Source organism: Myotis myotis, unplaced genomic scaffold (assembly GCF_014108235.1).
Source record: "Myotis myotis isolate mMyoMyo1 unplaced genomic scaffold, mMyoMyo1.p scaffold_m19_p_2, whole genome shotgun sequence".
NCBI lineage: Eukaryota > Metazoa > Chordata > Mammalia > Chiroptera > Vespertilionidae > Myotis > Myotis myotis.
The window spans coordinates 13727465-13741094 of NW_023416324.1; the positions used below are offsets into that span (position 1 = coordinate 13727465).

A 13630-nucleotide genomic window follows, 5' to 3' on the forward strand; every position below is an offset into this window, starting at 1 on the left:
TTATTTAATTTAGTGCTCAGGCCAACCCACCGAGGGATGATGGGAAGCGTATTGAAACTTACGGAACTGTGTCACTGGGCCAAATGTATATACTAATTAGAGGGAGAGTAGGAATTCAAACTACTAGTAGGAGGTCTTCTCTGGGGGGTGGGGTTAGAACAGCTGATTTGCCTAGAATGTCAATTATCTTGTGTAAATTATATGCATCCCTCCATTTTTTATTTATTCAACATACACTTATTGAGCATTTATTACATTGAGACCTGGGACAAGTGCCACGTGAAATTTGTTTTTCCTTGTGTGGTGTCTACAGTCCAGAGCTTACAAATCCTTCCTACCTTATAAAACCTATCAACAATCTATCTACTTTTCTTCTTTCCATTCTTCCTTCCCTCTTTCCTCCTACCCACCCGTCCATCCTAGGCTTTGTTCCAAAAAGGAATTCAAGAGACTTAGAGGACTACCGTCTGGCTTGTGGTAAGGCATACCTCGGCTTGATTCTATCTCTGCCACTAAGTAGATAGCCAAGTGACCAGTTACCTCTCTTCACTGAGTCTGTTTCTCTTCTGTAAAGTGAAGATAATGACAACTTCTTCCTAAGATGCAAGATAATTCCATGATCTACACATAAAGCCCCTATAACTGTGCCTACCACATACTAAGGACATGTGTTATCTCCTTTAATTCTCATAACAATCATTTCATGAAGGAGGAGCTCAGGTACCAAGGAAGTGAAGTTGCTTGTCCATGATCTTAGACAATTAACTCCAGAATTTACACCCTGTAGTAACTTCGCCAACACTCCAGGAGTCAAGTCTGTCTCCTGGGTGGATAATGTGACCCTATTTTACAGGGAGGAATGAGATGACGTATCTAAAGCAAGTATCATAGAGTAAGTGCTCAATAAATGATAATTTTAATTAAGTCAAGATCAGGTCTGATTCCTGAACTCACTGCTTAGAGCCTGCAGGGTGGGCGGCCTCCATTCTCCATTTATGTGCTTCATAGGGAAACTCTGAGCCAGGTTTCTGAATTTTTACTATCTTATCTGCACTTTTGTTCCAGGAAAAATAGGGACCATTTAGTCAATGAACATTTATTTTGGCTTAATAACACTTAAACTGGGGTTTTGTATTAGAATTTCTAATGATAAAAGCAATGCAAGATTAATGTAGACAACTTGGTTGGGGAGAGGAATAGGAAAACATTTACATTCTATCACTTTGGTGCCCACAGAGAAGCACCATTGACATTTGAGCATTTGTCCTTTTATTTATTTATTATTTTTATTTATTTTTTAAATATGTTTTTATTGGTTTCAGAGAGAGGAGGAGAGAGGGAGAGATGGAAATATCAATGATGAGAAGGAATCATTGATCAGCTGCCTCCTGCATGCCGACCCAGTCATGTGCCCTGACCCGGATCAAACTACGACCTCCTGGTTCATAGGCTGATGCTCAACCACTGAGCCATGCCAGCCGGGCCATCTCTCCTTTTAATCGTTTCATATAGGTCAATGGATTTGCATCACATCTTAGGTAACTGTAAAGTCTGAAAGTGTTAGAAAAGGAAGGGCTGTCAGCACGGCCATCACATCCAATAATGCAAGTCCTGTATTGTAAATGGCACTGTACTGTGCAGTGCACAACCTTCTGGATATGTAAACTCTTAACACGTACCTTAGTGGTCCTAACCTTTACTCCTCCCAATATGGCAGGAGTGTCACCGCTTTTCAAACAGTGGCTCACGGGCAGTCATAATCCTGGAACGGACAGGGAGGGATGAAGGGCTGTGCCATCCCTTAGGGGAGCAGATCATAAAGTCTGGAGGAAGAACGTTTCTTTTCCAGAAGTAATCTAGAAGAGAAAACCTAGATGATTTAACATGCAACTCTGCCCTTATGGCGAATCACTAATCTTGTCTTGTATTACATAGAGGGAAAATGAGGCTCCGAGAGAAGAGATTTTCCCAGTCACACAGCTGGTAAGGGGCCAGTGGTCAGGCGGAACTTGACCACAGGACAGTCCCTAACATAGTCTAATCCTAAAGAACGGATGCAGAAAGATGTGTGTTCAAATCTCAACTCTTTCACTTATTAGTTTTTTACTTTTAACAAATCACGTAATCCCTCTGAGTACCAGTTTCTTCATCTGTAAAAGAGGTAACAGCTTCCTTATTAGGTTTAAACAGCCGTGGGCAAACTACGGCCTGTGGGCCGGACCGTACCCTTTTATGTAATGATGTTTACTTTGAATTTATATTAGTTCACACAAACACTCCATCCATGCTTTTGTACCGGCCCTCTGGTCCAGTTTAAGAACCCATTGTGGCCCTCGAGTCAAAAAGTTTGCCCACCCCTGGGTTTAAATGAGAATTAAATGAGAAGGAAAAAACTTCCTTAAAAATTATCAAGTGCTGTGTGTCACGTTCTGCACAATGCAACTCATATACATTATCTCATTTAATCTCCACAATACTCCTACGAGGGGGGTACTATCTTTATATCCCTTTTACAGTGAGAAAACTGAGGCTCAAAAAGATGTCCTGTGCCTGGTATCACATAGCCGTTGAGTTGGGATTTAAACCCAGGTCTGTCAGTTTTGGAGCAATACTATCAGATAACATGGTAACTTCCAGCATAGTGCTTGTAACATGCAAACACGAAATAATGAGTAGCCATCACTATTTACTGTTATTATCGTGAATATAATTATTATGTTGCATGCGATTGGCTCGCCTCTGTTTTCAAGCTCTTTAGCCAAGAATCCAAGAACTGGGCCGGCCCAAGAAGGGGAAGAGATGCCAGCCCAGCCCAGCCCTGTCCGAGACCACTAGTCCCTCCATCCTGCCCAGGACGCCTTCTGGAGCGTTCCCGTATGTGGAGACACAGAAACCCTCTGCTCCATGACCGGGGCCTCTGCTGATCTCTGCAGATGGGTGCAGGCGATTAAAGGGCAAGATCCAGAGGCAGAGGGAGAGGGCCCATTTTAAAAAGCCCAGCGAGCACAGACACGCCACCTGAGTCCCAGTCTCCACCTGAGCCCAGCCGGTATGAGTCACCCCCAGAGCCCTTAACCTGTGAATTGCAACACGCTGGCAGAAACTCCACAGCCTTCCAGGTGGGCAGACAGATACACAGACAAGGGTGCCATCCTTTGAGCTGCAGTGAGCTCTGCAGTTACGGTTCGCACGAAAAGGCCCTCCTACCACCAATAACCTCCCTGAAGCAGTTGGACACTCAGGCTCCGCTCTCGGATCACATTCCAACTCTAGCTCTACCATCTCCAGGCTCATCTTGAGTGACTTATTTGATCACTTAGTACTTCATTTTCCTCATCTCTAAAACAAGGATAAGAAAAGTGCCTATCTCAAAGGGCTGTTGTAAGGATTAAATGAGACAGTGGAGGAGGCTTAGCACAATGTGGTATATTGAGCACCTACTGTATGCCCGACAGTGTAGTAGGCACTGGAGACTCAACAGTGAACAAGACAGACAAGGTCCTTGCTCTTATGGAGTGCACATTCCAGAAGAGAAAATAGACAATAAACACTAAGAAAACGATCAGAAAGTCCTGCGGGCCTTGCAGAGAACCAAAATAAAGTGAAGAGATACGGTGACTAAATGCCAAGGGTAATCGGTGGGCGGAGAGGCCTGCTCAGAGGAGGTGGCTTTATTAGCAATTGTAATGACTGCTTACTGTATTTGTCAGTTCCCTGAAGACAGCCCCCACACAGCCTCCAGTGAGGGACCCACCTCTGAGTTTTCAAACCTAGGACCCCCTCTCCAGAGGCCTGACCCCATCCCAAGAGGGCTCCTTTGGATTCTGACTTTACCCCGAACACCTCTATCAAGTTGGCAGGAGTAACTGAAACCTCGCCTTCCCCCGAGAGAAAGGAGTGGGCCAAGGCAAGGCTCTCAGGAAGGCAAAGCAAAGAAATAATTTGCCAAAAGAGAAGGGGGCGGGGGGGGGAGGGGGACAGAAGGAGAGAAAGGGAGAAAAAAGATGCCAAGATCTTTGGCTTAAATTTAATTTCAAATTAATCCTGGTGTAAGCTCCGAAGAAAGCTCTAGCCTTCTCCTGTTTGTGTTTGTGGATCTTCTGGGTTTACCAACCTTGTTCTTAGAGAGACAGCTCACGGTGATTATTCCACAGCTACTCAGTCTAACCGAAGCCTGATTTCTCCTGTTTCCATGGCGGCATGCCGCACTTATTAGAATTTGTGAAATGACCAGCTTGCTAAGGCTTTGGAGGTGGCTGACTTCAACTTTTCCATCCCTTCCGTGCTGGCCAAAGGTATGTGGTTTGCTTACATCTCATTCAGATCTGTATCACAGCAAATAAAAGGTTGCCACCCACCCTACTCCCCCACCCCATGCCACCCACACATACACACACCCCAGATTGTAAACTCCTCCAGAACATTCATCCTGTCTTTTTAGCCTATGTCTCCCCAGACCCAGAGTAGGGCATGGTACACAATAGGTACTCAATGAATGTCTGTTAAATTGAGGCCACTGGGTGAAGCTCAAAGGGACAGCCAGACTTGGAGTAAGGTGCCTGGTTCAGATCTGGACTCTGACAACTCACTACCCTGTGCCCTTGGGCAAGTCACTTCACCTCTCTGGCCTCCATTTCCTCATCTATAAATGTGACAATAATCTGGGGGAGGGGGATTTACACAGAGACCCACCAGGTAGAAGATCTCTCTCCTTTGAGAATTCCCCAGTGGTTGTGAAGTATGATGCTGGGGGAAGAAGGGGAGCAAAAGAATTGGGGGGAGATGTTCCTGGGTAGCTAGAATACAAAACCAGAAACAGGAACTGAAATTTCCTTCAGCCAAGTATCTGTTTGTCACTGTACTTTTCCTCTAGCTATCTTCTTTCCAACATTTTTCCCCTCCCTCTCTCCTCCCTCATCTCCACCCCCCACCCCCTCACCAAGGAAGGAATTGGCCAGCTCCACCCAGCCGGCCCCCATGGCTCCGCCCCCAACTCGGCAGGCCAAGAGTTAACAGCTGCACCTGTTGAGGTATACCTGCTGTCGCCCGGCACCTGTGCTTGTAGCCAATCAGCACCAGCGCTGCCAGGAACCTACCTGTCAGCAAAATCCCGACACTCCAACCCCAACATAAATCAAACACTTCCCTGGACAGGGAATGTCTGTGTCAGGCAAGAAATAGAGTCAAGAGCAGTCAGCAGAGTCTCGGGTGCCGGTGCCTGTCGTTGGAGCCTGGGAGCCAGGAAGATGTCGAATGAACTTGAGTGAGTAAACATCGGTGGATGCCTGGCGCTCTCTGAGCGTGGAGGCTGGATGGGATTTCCAGAAGGGGAAAGAGCAGGGAGGCCGCCGGCGCCAGGATTCACAGAGCAATTTGTACGGGTAAATGAATGGGCTGAGGATCTCACTTTGGCGTGTAGAGGCAAGCACCGTCTCCAGTGAGAGCTGAGTGTTTCCCTGGGAAAATAGTTTTGTGTTGTTGGTTTTTTTCTCTCTCTCTCTGCTAAGCAGTTTCGAACCAGGTAGGGAAACACAGGACTGAAACTGACTGCGGCTTTCAGCACCACGTTCGGATACTCTGAAGGGGCCTTGGAAATCAGAGACAGCCCCCATTCCTTCTGGGCTTTCTATGTTCTTGCCAAAAGAGGTGGTTCTAAGAGCTGCCTTAGGCAGAGAGCTGGATTTCTCCAAAGGGACTTGTTTGTTGGGTTGGAACAGTCTCAAGTGGGACGGTTACAGTGTGATGGTTAAACACACCCACTCTGTACTCTGTATGTTCGAATCCGGGTCTGCTCCTCATGGGCTGTGTGATCTTGGATAAGTCATTTAACTTATCTGAGCTTCATTTTCCTCACCTGAAAAAACGGGTACAATAATGCTTTGTTGGATCCTTGAGAGTTAAGTGTGAAAGAGGTTGTAAAATGCTTAGCAAAGAGCCAAGGTCTGAGGACGCATTCGATAAAATGTGGTTGATTTTATTCGGAGGCAGTTCTAAGGGTGAGGTTTTCAGTGAAGTCATCTCTATTAACTGGCAGGATTCTGGTGCCTTCCTGCCCACATCTGGGACTTAGAATCCCCACTGGCTGATGCTGACCACCCCCTGCTTGGTGTCTGGACCTCAGAGAAGGTGGGATGAGGCTGGGATTCTGGGCTGCTTTTTAGCTTGGCTTAAGGGAGCTTTCAGAAGCCAGGCTTCTAAAACACACCTCTTCCTGCCACCCTCAGAGGTGAGTGGGCAGAGACAAGGTTTGAACAATCTTTTTTTTCTAGCTACTCCTCAATAGATTGTTTTTAAAACGTGAAGACCTGAGGGCAGAGCAGTTGGTGGGTCCTGACTGCAGAGTGTTCTGTGAGACCAGCTAGCTCTTAGGTTAGCCACCTACGTTCATACTACAATCACTTGGCATCAGATTTCTCTTGAATGAATTCCCTGAGGTTGACAATGTGTTGACAACTGGAATTAGAGCAGGGGCACTGGAACCGATATCTGGGTTCAAGTCCCAGCTCTGCCACTTCTTAGCTGTGTGACTTGGGGCAAATCACTTCTCACTCTCAGTTCTCTCACCTGTCAACTGTGGCCATAGTGGTCCCCACCTCCGGGAACTATTGGGGGAAATCCAACAACTTTTAAAAAGTGATCAGTTTAAAACCTGGTAAACAGCAAGCTAATAATACTCTTGGTACCTCATATACAAATACCCTATCAGTGAACATTTCTGAACTTTTCGCTTCCTATTTCTCCACACTTCGAAAAAATAAAAATTTGTGAGGTGTCTCTAGTGCACTTAGATCCGGGGCTTAAAACTGCAGTGGCTGCAGACAGAAATCTATTCATTGATGCTCCTTAGGGGGTAAGTGTCCTGAAGCTGGGCTGCTCCAACAGAAAGGCTTCCTGTTTGTCTCTTCCTTAATGGTTTGAGTTTGCAGTCAGATCCGCTGACAGTTAAGGCTTCTCCACGTGGGGTGGGGTGCGGGGACCTGAGCCTGCAGAGTAATTGCAGACCGACTCTGAAGCCAGCATTTAAGATTACAATGGCAGAGCCCCAGTGCCTGGGGGCTCAGCTGCCCTTACGGTGTGTGGGTGGGGGGAGGGGGGGTGCCGTAGTGGGGGGGGGGGTGGGGGGGAGTAGGGTTCAGGGCATCAAGTGCTTGGTTTGCAGGTTTCGAGTGGCTGCCGCTGGTGCCTCTTTCCCCTAGAAAGTGCCCAGTGAAGGACTGATCCTGGGGTCCATCCTGGGGCCCATCGAAAGCAGGATTTGCATATGACTCCAAATTCTGTCACTTGCCAACTGCAGGGTCCTGGTGAATTTCTTTCTCCTTACTGACCCTCAGTGTCCGCCTCTGTCCCGGAGGGACGATACACACCTACCTGGCAGGGGGACAATGGGCTCCGTGCGTGGGCCACTCGGTCCAGATTAGGAGCTCCATGAACGCGAGCCTGATTGCTAGGCCTCTGGTGGAAGGCCCGCAGCCAAGGCCGGGTCTTGACGTGCATGGAGGCCGGGGCGGCGCAGTGAGAACCCCGCTGCAGGCAGCTGGCGGGTGGAGCGCGGGGACTTTCATGTGGCCGGGCCCAGCCCGCTGGGGAGCGTGGGCCAGCCTCCAGCCCTCCGCCTGCGCCAGCACTGCCGCCAGCCCGTGGCCTTTGGCAGCCCGGGAGCTAGAGCGGGTCGCAAGGGATGTTGGGGCAGCGGGGAGCACCGGAAGTCGCTGCCGGAAGTCTTCCCCTGGCGGCGGGCGCCTGCGCACTGGCCGCCGTCGGGGCTACAGACCTGGCAGCCATCGCCTGGGCCTTAGCCGGGGTGCCCTCCGGGACCCTTGGAGCTCTGTGTGTAGGGGTGCCGAGGGCATACTGTGTGCCAGGCGCCCCTGTGCTATTTCATCTTGCCCCTCGAGGAAATGAGAGTTCTGAGCAGAAGTGATGAGCACATAGTAGGTCCACCGAATGGAGAGGGCAGTGAGCGAGGCCCACCCGCATTCCCCTCTACAACCTCGCCGGGTCCACAGCCCGGGCCCCACGGCAACTGGAGTCTTCTCCTTCCCCAAAGCCTTGGAGAGCCGCGACCCAGGGCGGGGAGGGGCCCAGAACCTCCCAGTCTGCGGCCTCGGGCTCGGCGAGACTCCATCTGATTTCCAGGAGCGCTGTCTCCAGACGGCCTGGAGCGCTGAAAGAGTTAACCAGGAACGCCTCCCCGCTGTGGTTTTGTGGTCGAAACCATGATTGCCAGGAGCAAATTTTTGTCGTGCACAAGGTGTGTTATTAAAAGTCGGAGTTACGCCGGTGGTGAATGAAAAGTTAAAAGCCCTCATTAAGCCCGGGCTGTAAAACAGGCGGCCTGGGCGGAGAGGCTGAGACAACCCTAACGGCGCTGGCGACCCCGGGCACGGGCGCGGGACACGCCGGAGGCTTCTGCCACTTCCAGTGAGGGCCCCCCGACGGGTGTCTGGAGCCTACAGGGTCTCCGGGATCCACACCGAGGAAAAGGAGGGGGAGGAAGGGCCGCAGGGCTGAGCCCAATTAGCATAGTCGGAGCTCTACCTGGTGAAAACAAAAATAACAGTCATCCATTTATTGAGCGTGGAATCCACTGCAGACACAGTGTCCAGTGCTTGATAAATGCATTCTTTCCTTTAACTCTCCCAATAATCCAGCGAGGGGTGGGGAGTGTAAGTGCAATTTTGCAAAGAAGGGGATTGAGGCTTGCCTCCAGCTTGCCCAGGATTTCACGGAACAGCTGGGATCTTAACCCAGGCGCCATAAGGATGCTGCACACCAATATGCCTCCCTGCGTGTAGCTGCAGAGGAACCGAAAAAAGGAGGTGTGCCACAGTGTTAACAGTGATGATCTCTGAGTGGAGGAATACAGGTGAATTCTCGGATCTACTTCCAGTTGTTCCCATGTGTTATGCGTTGTGTTTTACAAACCTACGTTACTGTTCAAATGGGAAGGGGGAGGAGAGGAAGTAATTTTTAAAAGAGAAAATTATTGGTTTACCTAAAAACAGTATTCTTAAAGTGTGGTTTCTGGACCATGATCATCATCATCATCATCATCATCATCATCATCATCATCGTTCCCTGGGAACTTGTTAGAAATGCAAATTATCAGCCCCACCCAGACCAACTGAATCAGAACCTGGGGGGGGGGGGGGCAGTGGCAGAGGTAGGACTCAGCAGTGTGTGTTTTAACAGGCCCTCCAGGTGATTCTGATGCATGTTCAAGTTGAAGAACCATTGGCCTAGAAGTCCTGGCAGAGAATTGGGAGGCAGGATATTCCCAGATCCACCGCTGACCTGCAGCGTAGTTGCTGAGTCAGCAGGCTGAGAACTTCGCTGGTGTTTGAGCCCAGCTCTGCCCTTACAGACTGGGTGACATTTGGTAGAGCTCCTTCACCTCTAGAAATGTCAGTTTCTGCATTTATAAGGTGACAGTAATAACACCCACCTCCCATGGGCATGTATGAGAAGGAAAGGCACAGGGCCTGACCCTATTAAATAACTTGGCTCCTTTTCCTCCCCTTCTCTTCCCTCTCCTTTCTGGAATTCAGCTTTCTGGTTTGTAAAATGGAACAAATAATCTTGGCTGGCTGCCTCCCTCTCTCTATTCCTTTTGCCTCCTCAAAGGGTCAGAGCAAATGATCTAGTGAAGGTTCTGAAGGATAATTATCTCACCAATATTGGGTGTCTTTTCACTGGACTTGCTAGGAGGTCAGCAAGAACTGGGAACTTTTGAGGGCAGAGACTGTGGTGTTTACCTTTGTGTCCCAGTACTGAGCACAGGGCCTGTTACAGTGACTGTTTGTAGAATGAATCAGTGAGTGAGTGAATGAATGAAAAGATGTGGCAGCCTGGGTTTAGAGGTAGATTTTAACTGCTTTCACAACTTTATTGAACAATAGAAAAAAAAATAGGAAAATTAGACAGGAAGCCAAGAGGAGAATAGAGCACAAAAGAAAAATTCCCACAGAAGAATTTTTCCAAGGGAAAGTGAGTTTCTGGTATAATTAGAAAATGGCATATAATTAATCTACATGCAGCTGAAAGCGTTGGCTGGAGCCTGACGGCCCTCAACTTGCCCACCTTGATCCAGATGATGACGCTGGCAGTGTTTGTCCCTCTTATCTGGGCATCTCCAAGCACCAGATCTTCTTCTACCACTAGGAAGAGATGACCCCATTTATAGGTGGGAGAAAGTGAGGCTGTGGGTTGCCATGCAATATGCTGGGGGCTACCCCACTAAGTATTAGTAATAATAATAATAATTCACATTACTATGTGCTGGCACTATGCTGATTACTCTACCTGCATTATCTCATTGCATTTTCCAACAGTGACACCTCACAGAGTTGTTGTCAAGATTAAATAAAACAATGACTAGAAATTGTTGTGTCAGCACCTGGCCCTTGGTAAGCCCTCAATGAACAGTAGCTATCATAATAATTCTATGAGGTTAGTACTCTCATCTTCCCCCATTTGACAGGTTCAAAAAAACCCCGAGGCACAGAGAGGCCAAGTTGCACCAAGTCACACAGCTAGTAAGTAGCAGAGCTGGAACCCAGGTCTGTGTAGCTCTGGGGTCCACCCCATAACATGAATTGATACCATCTCATTGAAACTAGAATCACTGCAGAGTCATGCCTTATGCTCTGCATGACTGAAGCCCCCACATGAGCCCCCAGCATGTGACAAGGCACATTTCACAACCTGTGCATCCAGAAACCAGATGGGCCACTGGCAAGCATGAAAACCCTGGAGCACTCCTGTCATGCTCAGGAACACCTTGCATGGGGTTGACTGAAAAATGATTCCTCCGTGAGCAGTTGTGCCAGGGCCTCCCTGTGGGTAATTAGCGAGTGTGATTGATCACTGCTGATGAGACTGGGTGGCTCACAACAGGGTTTGGCTCAGGTGGCCCATGGAACTCTTCCTCCTCAGGTTGGAGGGCGGTGGGGTCCAACATGCTGGATTTGTCCTGTGCCAGGATCTCCTTGGGTGGGGCTTGAGGCCACCCTCTTGGTAGTGAGTTTTCTTCCCCCTTCTGAAAAGTTGAGTAAGAGTCCTTATTTTTCCATCTCTGAATCACTGAGATGCCTTTGAGATAGTGCAGTGACTGAGCTAAGTACTGGATAGGAAGCTAGGAGACTTGAGTCCCAATCCTGTTATATCCTTAGGCAAGTCACACCTTTTCTCTGGAATGAGATTTCTAAGGTCACTGCACCTTAAATTGCTAGGATTCTAACAAAAGGGGGAAAAACCCAAAAGGCTTCAACTAATGGCTGAGATACATTGACTTAGCCGAACTGGGAGTTTTAAGTGGCTCAGCCAGAAAGCACCGGGAATTTAGAATGCAAAGGGACTTGTTGGGATGAAGCCCCACTTGACCACTGTAGGTTCCCTCTGGTGCCTAGAATGATGCATTTTGGAGTTGGAGGCTCAGAATCTGGCTGGGCATGGCGTAGCCAGTACCTCACCCCTCCCATGCTGTGGGTCGGGGTGAACTTCTGGGGAGAGGTCCTATCCACATCAGAGCCCCTGCTTGTGCCGTTTGCAATTCTCACAGGCGAGGGCTAAGAGACCTCAGGAAGTGAGGCCTATCAGGGATATGCCCAAGCTCCACTCTCTTGATTTTGTATCCAACTCTCTCTCAGAAGAGAAGCCAGATCAGGGACACTCTAAGGATACAGCCTTGTGAAGGTTCTTGATGCTGGAAGCCAGAGACTTGTGCTCTATGCTTGATGCCATGAGATACCAGCTGGGTGGCCTTAGACAAGCCAGTGGCCTCTGTGTGGCTCTGTTTTTCCTGCTATCAAATGGGGATAGTCATACCTTCCCTCCTTATCTATAGGGGTGTTGCAGGATCAGAGGTGATGACAAATGTATGAGAAACATGTTGAAGAATATAACACACTATGCAAATGTGAGGGATTATCAAATCTCAGACTTGAGTTTCCTCCTCCGTGGGCTGGCCTTCCTTGAAACAAGGAAACGTATGCAAAGGACCTGGCTCACACCTGACACATAGTAGGGGAAGAAGCTCTAGGAGCTGTCCCAGGCTTATGCCTTTGATCTTGCCTTTCCTCTCATCTGGGAGGTCTAAAGTCCGCCCCATTCACCTCCATGCTCACTCTTCCCCTCTAGCCTTTTTCTCAACCAACATCCAGTCACTCCCCAGAGTTCAGGGAGTCAGACACGCCCCTGCTTCTTTTCCTTCATAGCTTTCCTCACCTATCTGATTTTAGCTGTTTGTTTTTGTGGTCATGTCTGTCTTGCTGCCGCTAAAATGCAACCTCTTCAAAAGCAGGGATGACCTTATTGTATTGCTTAGGGCAAGACCTAGAACATAGTAGTAACTTAGTAAATTTTTGTTAAAGTGAGGGATGGATGATAGATGGTTAGATAAATAGATGCCTCCCAGAATTTTGTATTTTCCCCCTCTCTTTACATCCCTTCTTGGAAACTAGTGGTTTGATGGAAAGGTGTCTAGTGTTGAGTCAGTTCCCAGGCCAGATCTCAGGAGGCTTGGCTTTGTAACTCATTGGCCGGTCCCCTGGAACAGGTCACCTGTTGTCTATTTCCTGGTCTATAAAATAGAGATAATAACACATCGTGCATGTTGAGAGGCTCCACGAGATAATGAATGTGAAAGTCAAGGCAAGGGTTATTACATGTCTCTTTTGTTTTTCACACAGAATCTGGTTCACAGGAGGAGGATGTTAATTTAAGGACCTCAGGCGGAGTCTCCCCTTTACTCTCATTTGGGGGTTCTGAAATGATGATGGTCATGATGATGATGGTGGTGACATAGCTATTATTTACTGAGCGATTATTCTCTGGCAGGCTCTAGGCTAAGCACATTTCTTATGTTAATGCATTTAATTCTCCTAACAACCCATGAGATTAGCCCCTCTCTAAAGTAGCCAGCCCTGGTGACTCCATCACTGACTGTGTTCTAATTTTCTTCACAGCACTTATCACTGACTAAAATTAACTTATTTACCTACTTGTTATGGACTGTCTTCCCAATTAGACTGTAAGTTTCGTGGGAGCAGAGCCTTATCTGTCTTGCTCTTGGCTGATTTCCAGTGCCTAGAAGAGTCCCTGACTGGCACACAGAAGGCATTCAATAGACCCACTTAACAGATGGGTCTCTCAGGCTATGGCTCTAGTGCCACTTCCCTCCATGGTGCTATGGGTTCTTCTGTGCTGTGCCCTGGTGGAGATCTGACAAGAAGGTTGCCCAGGGTCAAGTCCTCTCCCTATCCCCTCCACCCCACCCCCAGTTTACCTTCTGATAGTTGAGGAGTTCTGCCTTGGACAGGGACACCAACAGAGAGTTTGTGGAGGTTCGAGGAAGGTGACCACATAGGATGGGAGTCACCTGGTTTCCTCTCTTTGTTCTGACTCTGTCACCCATGAGTAGGGCTCACTCCTTCTTGGAACCCTTTTCATGACTCTTACCACTGGGCCCTCAACCCTTAATTCCAACCTTTAAGAGAATAGGATATTGGATTTCAGCATTTGGCACATAAGGTAATGTTAACCTTATCCATAGCCAGAACTTTCTAGAAGCCAGTGATTAGTCTTGGAACATAAAGTTGATTGGTAGCATGAGCAGACATTGGGACCCAGA

At 48.3% G+C, this 13630-nt stretch overlaps 1 protein-coding gene and 1 long non-coding RNA gene across 5 annotated transcripts in view; one reads left to right on the plus strand and one right to left on the minus strand.

Moving 5' to 3' along the window:
- Positions 1-1391: 1391 nt before the first annotated feature.
- LOC118676408 lies at positions 1392-5235 on the minus strand. The gene is made up of 4 exons (XR_004974100.1): positions 5097-5235; positions 4115-4325; positions 1680-1856; positions 1392-1551 (listed from the first exon to the last, which is right to left on the minus strand). It is a non-coding gene; the product is annotated as an uncharacterized LOC118676408 (long non-coding RNA).
- GRHL3 (grainyhead like transcription factor 3) overlaps positions 5125-13630 on the plus strand; it is a 33329-nt gene continuing 24823 nt past the window's right edge. For 2 of the 4 annotated variants that reach the window (XM_036350274.1, XM_036350275.1), the window contains exon 1: positions 5130-5263. In XM_036350274.1, coding sequence (XP_036206167.1) covers positions 5247-5263 — 17 coding nt within the window. In that variant the 5' untranslated portion in view covers positions 5130-5246. Of the gene's footprint in view, positions 5382-13630 lie in introns of all 4 variants that reach the window. The other 2 variants (XM_036350278.1, XM_036350276.1) reach the window with 2 other exon arrangements.